Here is a 15,497-nt window from a genome sequence, read left to right as displayed (position 1 = left end):
TGAATATAACCAGTACCTCATTCATTCATTCATTCATTCATTCAATTGCATTTATTGAGCACTTACTGTGAGCACTCTACTAAGCACTTGGGAGAGTACAATATAACAATAAGCAGACACAGTTCCTGACCACAAGGAGTTTACAGTCTAGAGGAGGGGTGATAAGCATCAATAAAAATAAACAAAATCACAGATATGTACATTGGTGCTGTGGGGCTGGGAGTGGGGAAAAGTGAAGGGAGCATGCCAGGGTGATGCAGAATAGAGTGGGAGATAAAGAAAGGAGGGGCTTAGTCTGGGAAGGCCTCTTGCAGGAGACATGCCTTCAATAAGGCGTTGAAGTGGGGGAGAGTCACTGTCGGATTTGAAGTGGGAGGGTGTTCCTTAACGTGTTAGCAGTTTGGATTCAGAGGAAAGGGTGGATTTTAGCTAGGTTGAAAAGGTGACACCAACAGGATTTAGTGATGGATTGAATATGTGGGGTGTATGAGAGAGAGGGGTGAAGGATAATGCCGGGTTTTTGAGACAGGAATGATGGTGGTGTCATCTACAGTGCTGGGAAATTCAGGGGGAGGACAGAGTGCGAGTGGGAAGATAAGGAGCTCTGTTTTGGACATGTTAACTTAGAGGTAACTGACAGGAGCACATCCAACTGGAGATGTCTTGAAGGCAGGAGAAGATGTGACAAGTTGGACAAGTTGCTAATTGACAACTTAATTGGATTCAATATGTTAGCAAGTCTATTTCATCACTGAAGCAGTATGATCTAGTGGAATGACCACTCCATTCATTCATTCATTCATTCAATTGTATTTACTGAGCACTTACTGTGTGCAGAGCACTGTACTAAGTGCTTGGAAAGTACAATTTGGCAACAGATAGTGAAAATCCCTACCCAACAACAGTCTCACAGTCTAGAAGGGGGAGACAGACAACAAAACAAAACAAGTAGACAGGTATGAATACCGTCAAAAAAGATAAATAGAATTATAGATATATACACATCATTAATAAAATAGAGTAATAAATATGTACAAATATACACAATGCTGTGGGGAGGGGAAGGGGGTAGAGCAGAGGGAGGGAGTAGGGGAAATGGGGAGGGGAGAAGGAGCAGAGGGAAAGGGAGGGCTCAGTCTGGGAAGGCCTCCTGGAGGAGGTGAGCTCTCCTCCTTTGAAGAGGGGAAGAGAGCTAGTGGTCTGGGTGTCTGGGTCTGGATGTCAGAGAACCTGGTTTCTACTCCCAGCACCATGACTTGTCTGCTCTGTATATTTAGGTAACTCACTTCACTTTTCAGTTTCTTCATCTGTAAAATGAGAAGTAAATCCTACTTCCCCCTGCTTCAACTGTGAGCTGCATGTAGGACGTGGACATAATAACTGCTCAGTGAGAATCATAATAATTATTATCACTAACTGATAAAAATACTTCCTGATAGAGCCACTGTCTAGAGACGGACAACTGGTTGATGGTTCATTGATCCAGTACACATGTACAAATGACTGCAAACTAGCAGCATCGGATGGAGGTTAGAGACCATGAAATATCTTCATAAATGGCGTTGCTTTTGCAATTAGAGGACAATGCATTTAGGTTTGTGTATGATGCCATTCTGAGGGCGCTTTGATGTCAATAACAGTAAAAAGGAGAGAAGTCTTCAGGTCTAGTGAAATGGAATTTTTTTTTTCTTTTTCACTGTCTATTCACTGATTTATGTGTATCCGTCTTTTTCATAAGACTAAAAGCTCTGCAAGGACAGGAACCATGACATATTTTTTCTGAAGTGCCTTTCATAATCAGAGCCTCTGAAGAGGCCTTAGGTGCCAGTAAGTTCGAGGGAAACATGGATCCTTGAATTCAGGGATCTAACCTTATTTTCCAAAGAGATTAGGTTGCTGACTATAGTCCTTTGCTTGGCTCATGCTGTGAACCATTAAACAGGAGACCAAATTGGCCCCTAAAAATAAGGCAAAATGGTGAGGCAAAAGTGATGAGGTCCCAGATGGAATGTTTCAGATCATGTTTACAGCTTTCCATTTATGTTTCTAAAGGAAAACAATCATCTCATTAATTTACAATGCAAAACTGTTTCAATTTATTTTCATCTCCTTTTGCTCAAATTGAGCAATGCAAAAGATTCCTTGCTGTTGTCCTTGTGGTCAAGTCAACATGGCTCCCTAGACTCTTACTTTAGAACTAGAGAAACTTGGGTAACTGTCCACCACTTCTAGCTTTTTTTCTCCCAATAGAGCTAGAGAAAAAAAACACAACAAAAAACCTAAGATTTAAGCCTGCCCTGGGCTGCTTAGTGAATATGTGTTTCTAATGTAAACGACAGCTGAAAAGATTAGCTGTGATACTGAACTCACTTTTTACATTTCCCATGTCTTCTGGCCTTTGGCACTGTGTAGAAATGACATTGAAATTTTTCTGTATTGCCTTTTCTCAGCATCTTCCACTTCCTGTCCTAGGTTTGCCTTGACAATCTGGCAGAGCAGTATTAGTTTAAATTCTCACTGCATCTCTTTCACTGCACAACTAAGTACAAATAATCTTTATTCCCCCATTGATTGGCTTTTAAGAGTGTACTTCTTAAAGTATTAATAGCAAAATGGAACATAATTACAGTTTATTTACCTTGGGCCCAGTCTCCTCTATGCATAGAATTCATTCTGAAATCATTTTGAGGCCTTATCCATTAGTGCTCAATAGTAGTGCATCAAATCACACCTATAAACTAATGTGTGTGAAAATGAAACCTATCTCATGACCATGGTTATTGTAAGAGACAGAATACTGGAATATTGGACTCGATAGACCATTTGATTGAGTCCTTCAGTTTGGCCTATATTGATATGATATGGCCAGATGGACTGGAGTTACTGATATTTATCACCAGGAAAATATGGCAAATGTTGTATAATGGGTCTAATCATGCTTGAGGATACATCAAGAGACTTAGAAGCAGGAGTTAGAATACATTTCTGATCTGGGAAACTTCCAACAAGCAATCTATAATCATCATCAAAAGTATTTGGAGCTACCATAAAGAAACTGTGACACTGCTGTGCTCTGGAAGGGCACATCAAAGAAATTGTCAAATGATGATGAATTGTTGTGCAGAATCAGCAAAGTACAAAGGATGAACATCTATCCTGAAGGTTATATTCCCTTCGTGCACGAGAACAAAAAATTTCATCGGGACTACAGAACTTAATGCTGCCAATGAATTCTGCTACCAAGGTAGCACTCTACATAACAGTACATCAACTTAAGTCATTAAATGAAAAAGGGCAGAAACCAGTATGATAGATACATAGGTAGATAGAAAGATATAGATCAAAAGAAAAGTTACAAAATCCGACTACCCAGAAGAAGCATCTAACAACTTGAGAAGTTTCCTCGACATCCACCTACGTCTAACACTTAACATCAAATAATAGTAGTCAAAGCGATCATGGCCTACAATTCATTCATTCATTCATTCCATCGTATTTACTGAGTGCTTACTGTGTGCAGAGCACTGTCCAGTAAGTCTAACAGCAAAGAAACAAAATTCACTGAAAAGCAATTCTGCTAGCCTGGAGAGACTGAGAAAAGGGACACAAACAGGCCTCAAGACTGTAAGCAGGGCAGAGAATGTGACTCCCTACTCTGTTGTATTGTACTCTCCCCCAAGCACTTAGTGCAGAGCTTTGCAATCAGTAACTGCTAAATAAATACCATTGATTGATTGATGACAGTAAAATAATCAAGTAGCTTCTATATGGTGAGTTGAAGGGGAAGCAGACCCAGAGCAAGAAGAGAAGAGACATTTTAAAGATGGTGTCACCGTTTCAAGTAATTCAAACAATGAGGAATAGTTATGCCCAGGAATCACAATGTCTAATGGTGGGCTGTCCCACTGTCAGTAACAGCCCTGGTTCCAAACTCCATGTCTCTGATAAATAAATTTTTTTTCACCACATAAAATGACATTTCTATCATCCCCTGTATTAAGTTTCCACATAACACTTCCACAGGGTGAGAGGCATCTATTTTCCCCTTCACCCTCAGTCCTTAAATTCATGTAATCACCTCTATTTAGACTGTTAGTCGTCCATTTTTCCCTGCGGTGGGGGAAGAATAAGGTTCACTGTTTTAGACAATAATCTTAAAAAAAGACAAAAACTATATGAATATGAATGTATTATTAGTAACTGGCAAACAAATATGGCATTCTACTGTTCGTTGTTTCAAAATTCTATCACTAGGAACTCCTTTCAGGAATACATCACCATCTACCACAACCATTTCATATGACCCTTTATATAAAATTTTCAAAGAAATTCAATGCAAATGGTCATCACTTACCTCTCTTATCATTTCTGCCTGTACTTGTGGATTTATCTGAAGGGCAAGGGCAGCGTCTTTCACACTTGACTGAGATCTGTTTTCCTAAGACACATGCTTGATATTCTAGTTTGCACTGTAATGAGAGAAAATGATGACCGAAATGATGACCAGCAATGCAAAGACATTTTGCAATGTAATTCCAAGTCATGAAATATTCGGAAAGGAGGCTTCGGACTCAGCATTCACCACTGCCTTGAGGCATAAAAGTCTTATGTGGAAAACTTTCTAGTCAATGGCCAAGGGGAAAGCAGTCTTGGAAGTGTTCACAAGCAAAAATACACAATACATTTTTGATAGCAGAATGATGGGAGTGGAATACTGGGAATCAGTGGATTCAATCAGAGTACAATATAACAGAGTTGATAGATACATTCCCTGCCTATCGTCTAATAGATATCACTTTATGGAGAGATACTAATGATATGAACATCACAACTATTCTCTTTGACCTTGGTCTGAATAGACAGAAAATTTGAAAGGGAAGAACATTAATTAATGAATGCCCAAAGGAGGCTGTTCACCAATTTAAAGGAAGCATCTTCCCACTAGATTGTAAACTCTTCCACCTAAATCCCTTGAGTGCAGGAAATATGTTTATCAACTCTATTGAATCTCTCAAGCATTTATTGCAGTGCTCTGCCCTCAGTATGATCTCAATAAATACCAATTATTTTCTGCTTGATCTTCCAACCCACTGCCTCGCTGGGAGGGGCTCAGGGAAGCAACCAGAATCCAGCAATGTGAGGAGTCATTAATGCTTCCAGGCATCAACAGTCAATCAAAGGATTTTCAGTATACTCAACAGGCTTGCAAAAGGGCATCATCTCAATAAAAAGAAAAAAATCTGTCTGATTTCACCATGTTGGATTCACTGTCATGCCATGCTAAACTGCCACACCAGGGTTCATTGGAAATTTACTTAATGAGTCAATCAATCAGTCAATCAATGGTATTCACTGAATACTTTCTGTATTCAAGGGACTGTACTTCTTAGAAAAGTACAATACAACAGAACTGGTAGATGTGATCTCTGCTCAACAGGCACTTGAGTCAACAGGATGAAGCAGACATTAAAGTACAGGAAATAGCAGAGTAGAAGAATATTTAGAAAAGTATTATGGGCTGAGGTGAGTATCAAAGTGCCCAAGGGAAACTCAGCCAAGTTCATAGCTGACTGGGGTGGGGGTGGGGGCGGGGTGGAACAGGAGTATTGAGAGAACGATTAAGGTGCTTAGTTCGTAAAGCTCTTATGAAAGAGATAATAATAATAATGATGATGGTATTGTTAAGCACTTACTATGTGCCAAGCACTGTTCTAAGTGCAGGGGGAAATACAAGGTCATCAGGTTGCCCCACATGGGGCTCGAAGTCTTCATCCCCATTTTACAGATCAGGCAACTGAGGCACAGAGAAGTTAAGTGACTTGCCCAAAATCACACAGCAAACAAGTGGCGGAGCCAGGATTAGAACCCACGACCTCTGACTCCCAAGCCCATGCTCTTTCCACTGAGCCACACTGCTTTCTTAGGAGTGCTTTGAAGGTGGTGAAAGTGATGCACTGTCAGATAGGAAGGGGAAGAGAGTTTCAGGCTGGTGAGAAAACATAAGCAAGAGGTTGGTGGCAGAATAGATGGGATTGAGGTACAGAAAGTAGGTTCATTCATTCAATCATATTTATTGAGCACTTACTGTGTGCAGAGAATTGTACTAAGCACTTGGAAACTACAATTCAGCAACAAATAGAGACAATCCCTGCCTAATAACAGGTCGGAGTTAGTAGGTTGGTGTTAGAGGAATGTAGTGTTGGGGTAGGCTTGTAATAGGAGATCAGCGAGTTTAGGTAGGGAGAACTGATTGAGTTCCTTTAACGCTTATAGTAAGGAGTTTCTGTTTGATGGGGAGGTAGATGAGCAACCACTGGAGATTTCTATTCATCATTAGCTAGCAAACATGGCAGATTACACAGGAAACACATGGATTCCACACAACAAATTTTCAAACAAAAGTTAGATTTAATCTGGGCAGTCAGCCATTACACATACTGCATATAAAAAAGTACCAGGGAGCCCAAACAATATCATTCTGACTCAGTAGGAATAATGAGTACAGTGCTTGGCAATACAAAGTAAACAATCTCTTCTATGTATTGTATATAATTTCAGTCTCTTCCCTGGTTTCAATCTTTGGTTTAAACTGATTTGACCTCACCTTTCATCTCATACTTATTTTACCCTGCCAATTTTCTCAGGTAAGCAAAGGGAAATGACCCAATCTAGGATAAGAAAATGAAAATGGAAAACATTCATACAGTGATGTAAAGTGTCCGGTGTTGCTCCTCAATTTTTTTCTGCATGCGTTCTCCACAACGCATAGGCTGATAAATTCCTGTCAGTGCTGCTGACCTTCCAGTCTTCAAACGAGCTGAATTTAGATTTTCTAAGCCCCATTCTAAACAAGGTGATTGTTCAAATAACCCTCTAGTGACACCATCCTCATCGTCTTCTCTCTATCCTTGTGTTTTTGACTAGCAAACCACATCAACAGGAATGGAACATCATAAACTAGGGAAAAGTCTCGCTGGCTTGGGTAAAAATCAAGTGGATTCAAGCTCTTAAGTGTGTCACCTATGCATTTGGCTATATACCCCCTTTATCTTGTGCACTTACCCCAGGATACAGCACTTATACTCTGCCATTTCTCCTTTCCATAACTTGTTTTAACGTCTGTCTTCCCTTCTAGACTGTAAGCCCCCTGAGAGTAGGGATTGTGTCTTACAACTCAATTTTACTGTACTTTCCCAAGTGCTTCATAAAGTACTATGCGTGCAGTAAGCACTCAGTAAATAGCATTGACTGGAAGGAAAAATATTTTTACTCCCAAGACACACAGAGGTGATACCTGGAAAAGTATCTATTGTTTGATCAATAAAAAGAAATTGTTTTCTTTATTACTAAAAAAGAGGGAAAATTCCAAACTGATTTTTTGTTTTTAAAGTATTAGCTAACCAAGCTAAGAGAAATATATCTTGCCATTTTTAAGTAGTTTGATTTCTGTAAGGACCAGCCATCATTTACTCAGTGGAATTTATTTTTAAATTAAACTAGGTAGACTTTCTGTCTCCAATCAGCAAATGCACTGGGAAATAATTGAATTTCAACTGATGCTCAGTAGTGCATAATGCTCCAAATGCAAAATTGGATTACACACATCTGTACAACATGATTTTTTTCTACTGTCAAAGTAAATAATAGGTCCTTTTTGGGGACATCTAATCTCCTGACCAGTCTCTCTCCAGGTAGTGGATTATGATACTGATGTTAGGCAATGTCAATTAGAGAGGGGAAGAGTAAAGTGGAAGAGAAAGAAGAACAAACTTCAGGCAACAGAAGATAGTATTTGGATTCTGTGCTCCCTTGTGAAGAAAACATTCATTTATTTTATAATCATGTTGACTCAGTTTTTTGACCATAAATTTTTATCTGCACAAAGACTAGAAAATTATATTAAATGATCTGAATAATGCAAAGCATTTATAAATATGAAATATATGCATATATATACACATATACATATGCATATATACATATATCAGAATCTCTAAACAATTAACAGAACTTTCTGAGGAACTTAAAAAAATTTGGAAATTATTTCAATGAGTTTTTTCTTCATATCCTAGCATTCTGCATTAAGTCTGGCAATACTAAATTCAACTGGATGTGGATCCACCCGTGAATTTTAGCTGAGTGGAATCAATAGCAAACACTACAACATTTGATCTCCTTGTTAACCATTTGAAGGTGAGTTAGGTGTCTTCCAACATCCATGATAATCTATTTAAAATAGAGCATCTATAAATCTATCTAAAATCATCTGGAGTCACGTAACGTCCTATATGGTCCCATCAAATCATCTATTGTTACCCAATCACTCGAGAAGTCTTCTTGAACCCACTAATATTCCCAATTCCACAATTTCCAGAAAATCTAGTAGTAGGCACAAGAAGCTGCTCTTTTCAAAGATCGAAATGAAACTTTCTGAAAATATTTGATCTATGATTCTTTGAAATTTGAACATCTTACTCTACCACTGATTAGTATTGTAAAATCAAAGGCAGGAAAAGAAGTTGTGTTTTGACCCACCGACAGAAAAGCATGTGCTTATGGGCTGATTAAACCCAGGACCTATGCAATCATGTGCCTTTTTTGCTTGAAAGAGAACTGATGATACATTGTTTATAATGCAAGGAACTAAAGAAAGCTATTTAGGAGGCAAACTGACAATCTTTATTAGCAGTTCTATTCCTATCTTTAGGAAACTCATTCCTCTCTTTATATCTAGCCAGCTCTGGCATAATTACATGGAGACACTGTTAATAGCATTTCTTGTTTTCCATTTGAAAATAGACTTGAATATGCGTGCAAAAGATATCCTTGTATCTAAATATTTATAATTGAAAGAGAGGCAGGTTATTTTATTATCTGGGTATTTGACCTTTACTAGAAAACTTCCACTCAAAACATTAGAAAAAGTATATTGGCTTCTGCGGAGGGCAACGATACTAAACCTGAAATAAGCATTCCCCTTGTGTATAATCACACTGATACATTTTCCTGCAATCAGGAATCCATCTAAATTCTGTTTACCTTTAACTTGGTTTTAGAAAGAATGCAATCTATTAAAAGAATTCAACTCAAGAGTACTGGATCGATTAAGATTTCACTTTTTGATGCAATATCATTTTGAAGCTAAACCTGCTGATTGCATTACTAATTAATCAAGTTCAATTTACTTAATTATTGCAGAGTTGAAATATTTATAAAGTTGAACGTGTACTAAAATATCACATAAAGGGCATGCTCATTAGTCTTTAATTTTTTTAAAAAAAGCAAATACCAGACAGACATGGCTAATCCATCCTTGATTATCTAAATGTCTGAGTATTTGAAAACATTTCAGTCATGTGTTAATATTAGAAGTAAGTTTGCAAACGGAACTCATTTGAGTCCAATCTGTCAATAGCCAATGTAGTTATAAATTATCCTAAGAAAACTAAGGTTCCTTCAACTACTCCTTATCTAATATTGACAGTCTCTTTCCTAAGTAAACATAAGGAAAAACTCAATCTAAGTATAGAAGAGTAAACTGAACTTCAAGATCACATATCTTAAATTAAAAAAAAAAATTTCCTAGTAGAAGGTTGGAGGTCTATACAGACAAGGTGGTATTATATACTCTTCATTCTCCCCCGTTCTAATCTTCACAAACCCCGCAAAAGAGAAAACCCAAAACCTATATAAACTTACAAACTGGTCAAAATGCATAGAGGAAATAGTAAAATGAAATAAAAATCCTACTACATATATGGCTACATTACTATTTCAAAGAGGAAAAAGACCCAGAGAAACAGAAAAGCAAAATTTCAGCACTTTAAAATATAGGTCTTTCCAATAGGATGGCAGAGGAAAGGACAGCACTTACTAGGTCACTTGTACTTACTCTTGAAAAAGATTAATCAACTAGGGAGGTGATCAGCATATTAGAAAATAGCAAATGCTGATTTTATCTTCATGAGCAAGACTGATTTGCAAAATTACTAACATAATTTTAATAAAATGTTAAAAAAAAGTCTTGAAGATTATGAAGTGTAGGGGTATGTGTATCTTTGTATGTGTATCTTTGGCTTCGTTAATATATCACATCTGAAAACCCCCAGATTTTTCCACTTTAATCTTCAGAATTTGCAGATGATGTCTTCTGAGCCCAACTACATCAAATAGCCTTCAAACCTGGTGTTACCTGCTGTTCTATTAGGGTGAGGAAGTTTAAGTGGAGCAGAAGTCAGCTAGTTCTTACCTGTTCTTGAATGAATACGATTGAATGGATAATCATTAGTGATATCACGAGGGGCAGAGATCTTTCTGAACAGGCCTTTCCCCTGGCTGCACTGGTCCTAGTGGCCATCAATCATGGGAACTGGCTAAGATGTTGGATAGAACTCATCCTCAGGGTATAAACATTTCAGTGCCTTCTACAGTTCTCACTGAAGACATAATCAGGGATAAAGGAGGTATACTAAATATTGTAAATATGGGTTAAGAAGACCAAATTGAGATTTTAACTTGGAAGCAGAATTGGCAAGCACTAAAGGGAGAAAATTGATCAGATGTTCTTGCTATCCCTCATGATTTGTTCATCCCACATCTCCAAAAAGGCCTGAGAGTTTACATTCGGAACCACAAAGCCAGAAAATAGCTGCTTTCTGGACAGTTGGCTTTTCAGCCTGTTCCCTCTGGTCTCCAAACACCTAAACACCCCTGCTCCCTTACAGTCTCCATTCTCAAAATGAGAAGTTGGCACTTCTGAAGGAGAAAGATTTTTGGCAAAAATCTGAGATGCAAAACAGGAAGCACATTCTTTGTTTCAGGGGCAATCATAGCATTTCAAGATTGAAATGCACCGACTTAATAATACCTATCTGTCCACATCCTAGTGGCACACAGGAGTAAATATTACCTACTCTGCCAACCACAAGGAACAGTGACTGGGCCTGGGACAATCTGATTCAGCTTCAAAGCAACCTGGCAAAACTTCAGTGAAAGAAATTTGTATAATCTCCCAAGTGCTTAACATGGTGCTTAGCATAAGGAGAGTGTTCAATAAATACCGCTGATTGAGTCTTTGGCAAGAGCCAGAGAGATACATTTGAAAATTTAAATGAAATGTTCCATTATAAAGAAAGTAAAAGAGTTCAGGATTCTAAATAAGATGTGTTGATTCGGAGCCAAGTGGCTTTCTACAAAGTTTATGGTAAGAGTAAGGCAGGAATTAGCCCAGCTAGGAGAGAGAAATGCACCTGAAAATGTAAGAAAATGGTATTTTAATTGCATATAGAAATTATTAATGTCTCTTAAGGATGGTATTGGGATAATTAAATACTAAGAAAAAACATGGAAAGTTAATTGCATAAAGTAGGTTATTCCCTCAAGAAGAAAACTTTTTTTTAAAAAAGAAGCCTCAGATGTCTGTAACATCTCTGATTACTAAAACAAGGAGGGAGTTCTTTTCTGAATAGGTACAAATTAGAGGTGAAATGACAGGGATTGGAGAAGATGAAGATGCAAACTAGAGAAGTGATGTATCATGTGGAATGAGTTGAGATGGTCTACAATGATGTGATAAGATTGGAGATCAGAGTGCTTTGGGAAAGTAAGTGTGCCCCAATCTAACCTATCTCACCAGAGATCTCTTTTCCAGTCCTCCCTCTGGTCTGGAACTCCCCCACCTCCATATACACAAAACAACCACTCTCTTCATCTTCATAGTCTCATTAAGGACACATCTCTTCCAGGAGACCTTCCCCAAATAAGCCCTATTTCCAATCCTGTCCCATATCTGTTAAGGGAAGCAGCCTGGCTCAGTGACAAGAGCCCGGGTCTGAGAGTCAGAGGTCATGGGTTCTAATCCTGGTTCCAACACATGTGTTGCGTGACTTCGAGCAAGTCACTTCACTTCTCTGTGCCTCAGTTACCTCATCTGTGAAATGGGGAGTAAGATGCGAGCCCCACGTGGGACAACCTGATCATCTTGTATCCACCCCAGCACTTAGAACAGTGATTTGCACATAGTAAGCACTTAATAAATGCTGTCATAATTATTATTATTATCATCAGTGCACTTACATCTGTACTCCTTGGACACTTGTTAGTATTCATCCCACTCTCAGTCCCACAGCACTTAAGTACATATCTATAGCAGTTATTTAGATTAATGTCTGTCTCCCTCTGTAGACTGTAAACTTGTTGTGGGCAGGGTACGTATCTATCAGTTCCACCGTATTGTACTCTACCCAATGTGTAGTACAGTGCTCTGCACACAATAAACACAGTTGATTTATTGAGGGTAAGAATCTTAAAGACAACCAGAGAGTAAATGTAATCCAAAGCCATTATGAAGAAAGGAAGTTGGACAGGAAGGAAAAGCAGGACCAAAGGGGCCAGGAATTGGGCCTGATTGTGGGAACTTCTGAAATTAGGCATTAAGAAAGCATTTCTACATCTGGAGAGGAAATATAAAGATGGAAAGGCATGCCAAATACAGCAGTTGGGATTTAGCCAGCAGTTCAGGAAATTCTAAAGAACTGTGTACAATGAAGTTCAGAACCTAAACAATAACATATCTGTAAGGACGATTGCCTGTGTATACATTTCAATGATTTCAGTAACTGGGTGATTAGATTCCCATCTTGGCCTTAATAGCTGGAAAATTTATTCTGCTTCAGTCTGCCAGTGTAAAGCTGATTTGTTCACCTAAAAGAATATACTATTAGAATATACTCTTCTAGGATGTATAAAATATGCATGGTGGTCACTGGCACCATTATATTTTTATGCAGTGGCAGCAATTATTTACTTGTGGAAAAATTAAAAGAAAAAGATCAGGGACTATATCTGGCATCATTAGCTCCTCTACTGAGCTATAAATACATTAAAATGTTTTTTTCCACCCTGCAAAGCCTCACAGTGAGTAATCACAGTCTGGAGGTGTCAGGTTCTGACCTCTGAAATCATCATCTTCTAAGATCTAAGACCCACAGTCCTTGGCAGGCAGCCCTATAACAATTCAGTGATGAATTTTCATCCAGAATGACAGGTCTAACTGCAGCATCTGGTTAAAGTGGAATTCCAGTACAGCCAGCCGAGCAACCAGAGAAACAATTCCAAGAGAGCTGGGGAAGTTCCCTCGATGTCCATGTGAATGTGCTAAGAGAGAAGACAAGCAAATCCTGAAGAAGTACGTGATAACTCCCAAGGAAGAAAAACGGCGATGGGACCCAGAAAAGAGAGCTAGACTGACGAATCAATAAGGTGAAGTGCTTTCTAAGGAAGTTCTCAGGGCAATGGACCTAGATCTTCCCTTCTGAAATGAAGAAATCAAACATGTGCATGAGGGATGCTTTTATAGCTTAGAGAATATGGGAGACTGGGAGGAGAGGGGCTGGGCTTCACCCCACACACTGAAAACCAATAGGGAGATGAAGGTGTGAAGTCCAAACTGGGAAAGTAAGATCCCATTGCTGACTTTCTGCTCCTCTTTCAGCCTCTTATGGACTCAGCCAGGGAAAGGAGATGGGAAAAGGAAGGGCCTGTTTCCTTATCCTTGAGGGCTGTGGGAGAAGGTGGAGGGATCAGTATTATTAAGTCTGTGCTGTCATTATCCCTGAGGCATATAATTTACTTCCTGTTTTGCACCTCATGCTGTCTCTGAAATCTTTTTCCTGTGGTCATTTGTCTTCCCAAGGTGCTAACATCTCATTTTGGGAGGTACAAGGGAGGAGGAATTTTTAGGTCTAGTTCAGGGGTGAGGGGAACCCAGAAAGTACCCATCTGAGGGCCTGGCAGCCCTGATTGTAAACTCTTCATTTTTTTCAGAGATGTGGGATGAATAACATGCCCAGCGATGGATACGTACGTTGCCTTTTCTCTCTTATCTATTCCATCATTTTTATATACATTTGGGGACCTAGTCTAGAGTGTTCTATGCGGTAACAGGTGATTCATCCACACTTTGATAAATTAAAATGACTCACTACAGGCTTAGAAATGAACTCTCTTGAAGTTCAACATCGTGTTACTGGAGAGGTACAAAACAGCAAAAGGACACTGAGGTCAAACTAAGAAAATGATGTGACTCCAAGTTATATTTTTTTATTATGAGCACTGTGGGAGATGGGGTGGGGTGGGAGGGCTTCTGAATCAAAGCAAACAAAAGCAGAAAAAAAGAGACTCGATACCCCAAACTATCTCTTGGATAGCGATCAATTCTACTTTTTCAATATATATTTCTAAGTTAAATTCTCTCCAAAGGTGAAGTATGAAGAGTTGTTTTCATTTTTTAAATCTTTCAATTTAAAACATTATTTTCAGAATAGGACAAAAGTATCCAAATCAAGCCATCATTTTTTTTCCCCAAACAATTCATATCTCACCATAAAACCTTGATGTCATCCTAGGTCAGGGGCAAGATAACCCCTGATGTGAATGCTTTCAATTTGTTAGTTTCAACAGCATCCTGTGGAAAGTGCAATATGTTACACTGACAATGAAGTTAACACTATTCATTTCATTTTAGGTAAAAAAGAAGTAATTTTAGTCAGTGAGACAAGCTATGCATAAGGCATGATGGCAGGCTGCCCCAGCGCTTTGACACTGTACCGTTTATAATTGAAAAGTTCTCTGAATATTTAACAATAGAAGTCGCTCTTGTGCTCTAACAGTCCTTTTCCAGGAAATACACATGATTTCCATACTTCTGCTTCATCTTCTTAGTTCTCCTTTTCTCTTTTCAAAGGCAAAAAAAAAAAAAAGGAATCCATAGCGATATATCACCAAGATTTTATCTTCAGAGAATACTTACAAAATATAAATCACCTAAACATTGCTAATAATGGTGTGGCACTTTATTTAACATCCATTACAACAGACTCAAAGTGTGTGATTCCACAATTAAGGCTGGGATTCCTGGAAAATTATTCAAGCATGCAACTTATAATCAATCAATTATGAAGCATCTACTGACATTTATTCAATAGTATTTACTGAGCACTTACTATGTGCAGAGCACTATACTAAATGCTTGGCACATTGTACTAAATGCTTGGGAGAGTACTACAAAAGCCACTAATAAGATGATCCCTCCCCACAGTGAGTTTACAATCTAATAGCAGACAAAAATGACTTACAGGGAGTTTGAACAGAGGGACGAACTAGGGTACTTGTGATTATGTCTAGATGAAATGCTAGAATAAATGCATGTGCGACCAAATTTACAAACTTTTTATAAGTACAAAGGGTGACTGTTGGGTTGCTATGCTTGGAGCATTAATCAAGAAAAACTTTCCTGGAAGAGATAGGATTTTGAAGTTGGTTCAAAGGTTGGTTCAGAGGAAAAAGGAGAAAGTGAGGAGAGGGAAGAGTAAATGATTTACCACCACCATCATCAAGATCACATCTCTTTCAAGAGGCCTTCCCTTATTGAACCCTGTTTTCTCCCGCTCCCTCTCCCTTCTGTATCACCTATAGACTTGGATCTTTGACCATTCAGC

The 15,497-nt window shown here is 38.5% G+C and overlaps 1 protein-coding gene across 2 annotated transcripts in view; it reads right to left on the bottom strand.

Annotated features, from left to right (window-relative positions):
* SPOCK3 (SPARC (osteonectin), cwcv and kazal like domains proteoglycan 3) overlaps positions 1–15,497 on the bottom strand; it is a 320,500-nt gene that overhangs the window by 82,989 nt on the left and 222,014 nt on the right. For both annotated transcript variants that reach the window (XM_001507312.4, XM_001507350.4), the window contains one exon: positions 4,355–4,469. In XM_001507312.4, coding sequence (XP_001507362.1) covers positions 4,355–4,469 — 115 coding nt within the window. The remainder of the gene's footprint in view (positions 1–4,354; positions 4,470–15,497) is intronic.

The sequence above is a fragment of the Ornithorhynchus anatinus genome, chromosome 12 (genome assembly GCF_004115215.2).
Source record: "Ornithorhynchus anatinus isolate Pmale09 chromosome 12, mOrnAna1.pri.v4, whole genome shotgun sequence".
In the NCBI taxonomy this organism is placed as follows: Eukaryota; Metazoa; Chordata; class Mammalia; order Monotremata; family Ornithorhynchidae; genus Ornithorhynchus; species Ornithorhynchus anatinus.
The sequence above is the reverse complement of the archived record's forward strand: the minus strand, read 5'-3'. Positions and strand labels throughout refer to the sequence as shown.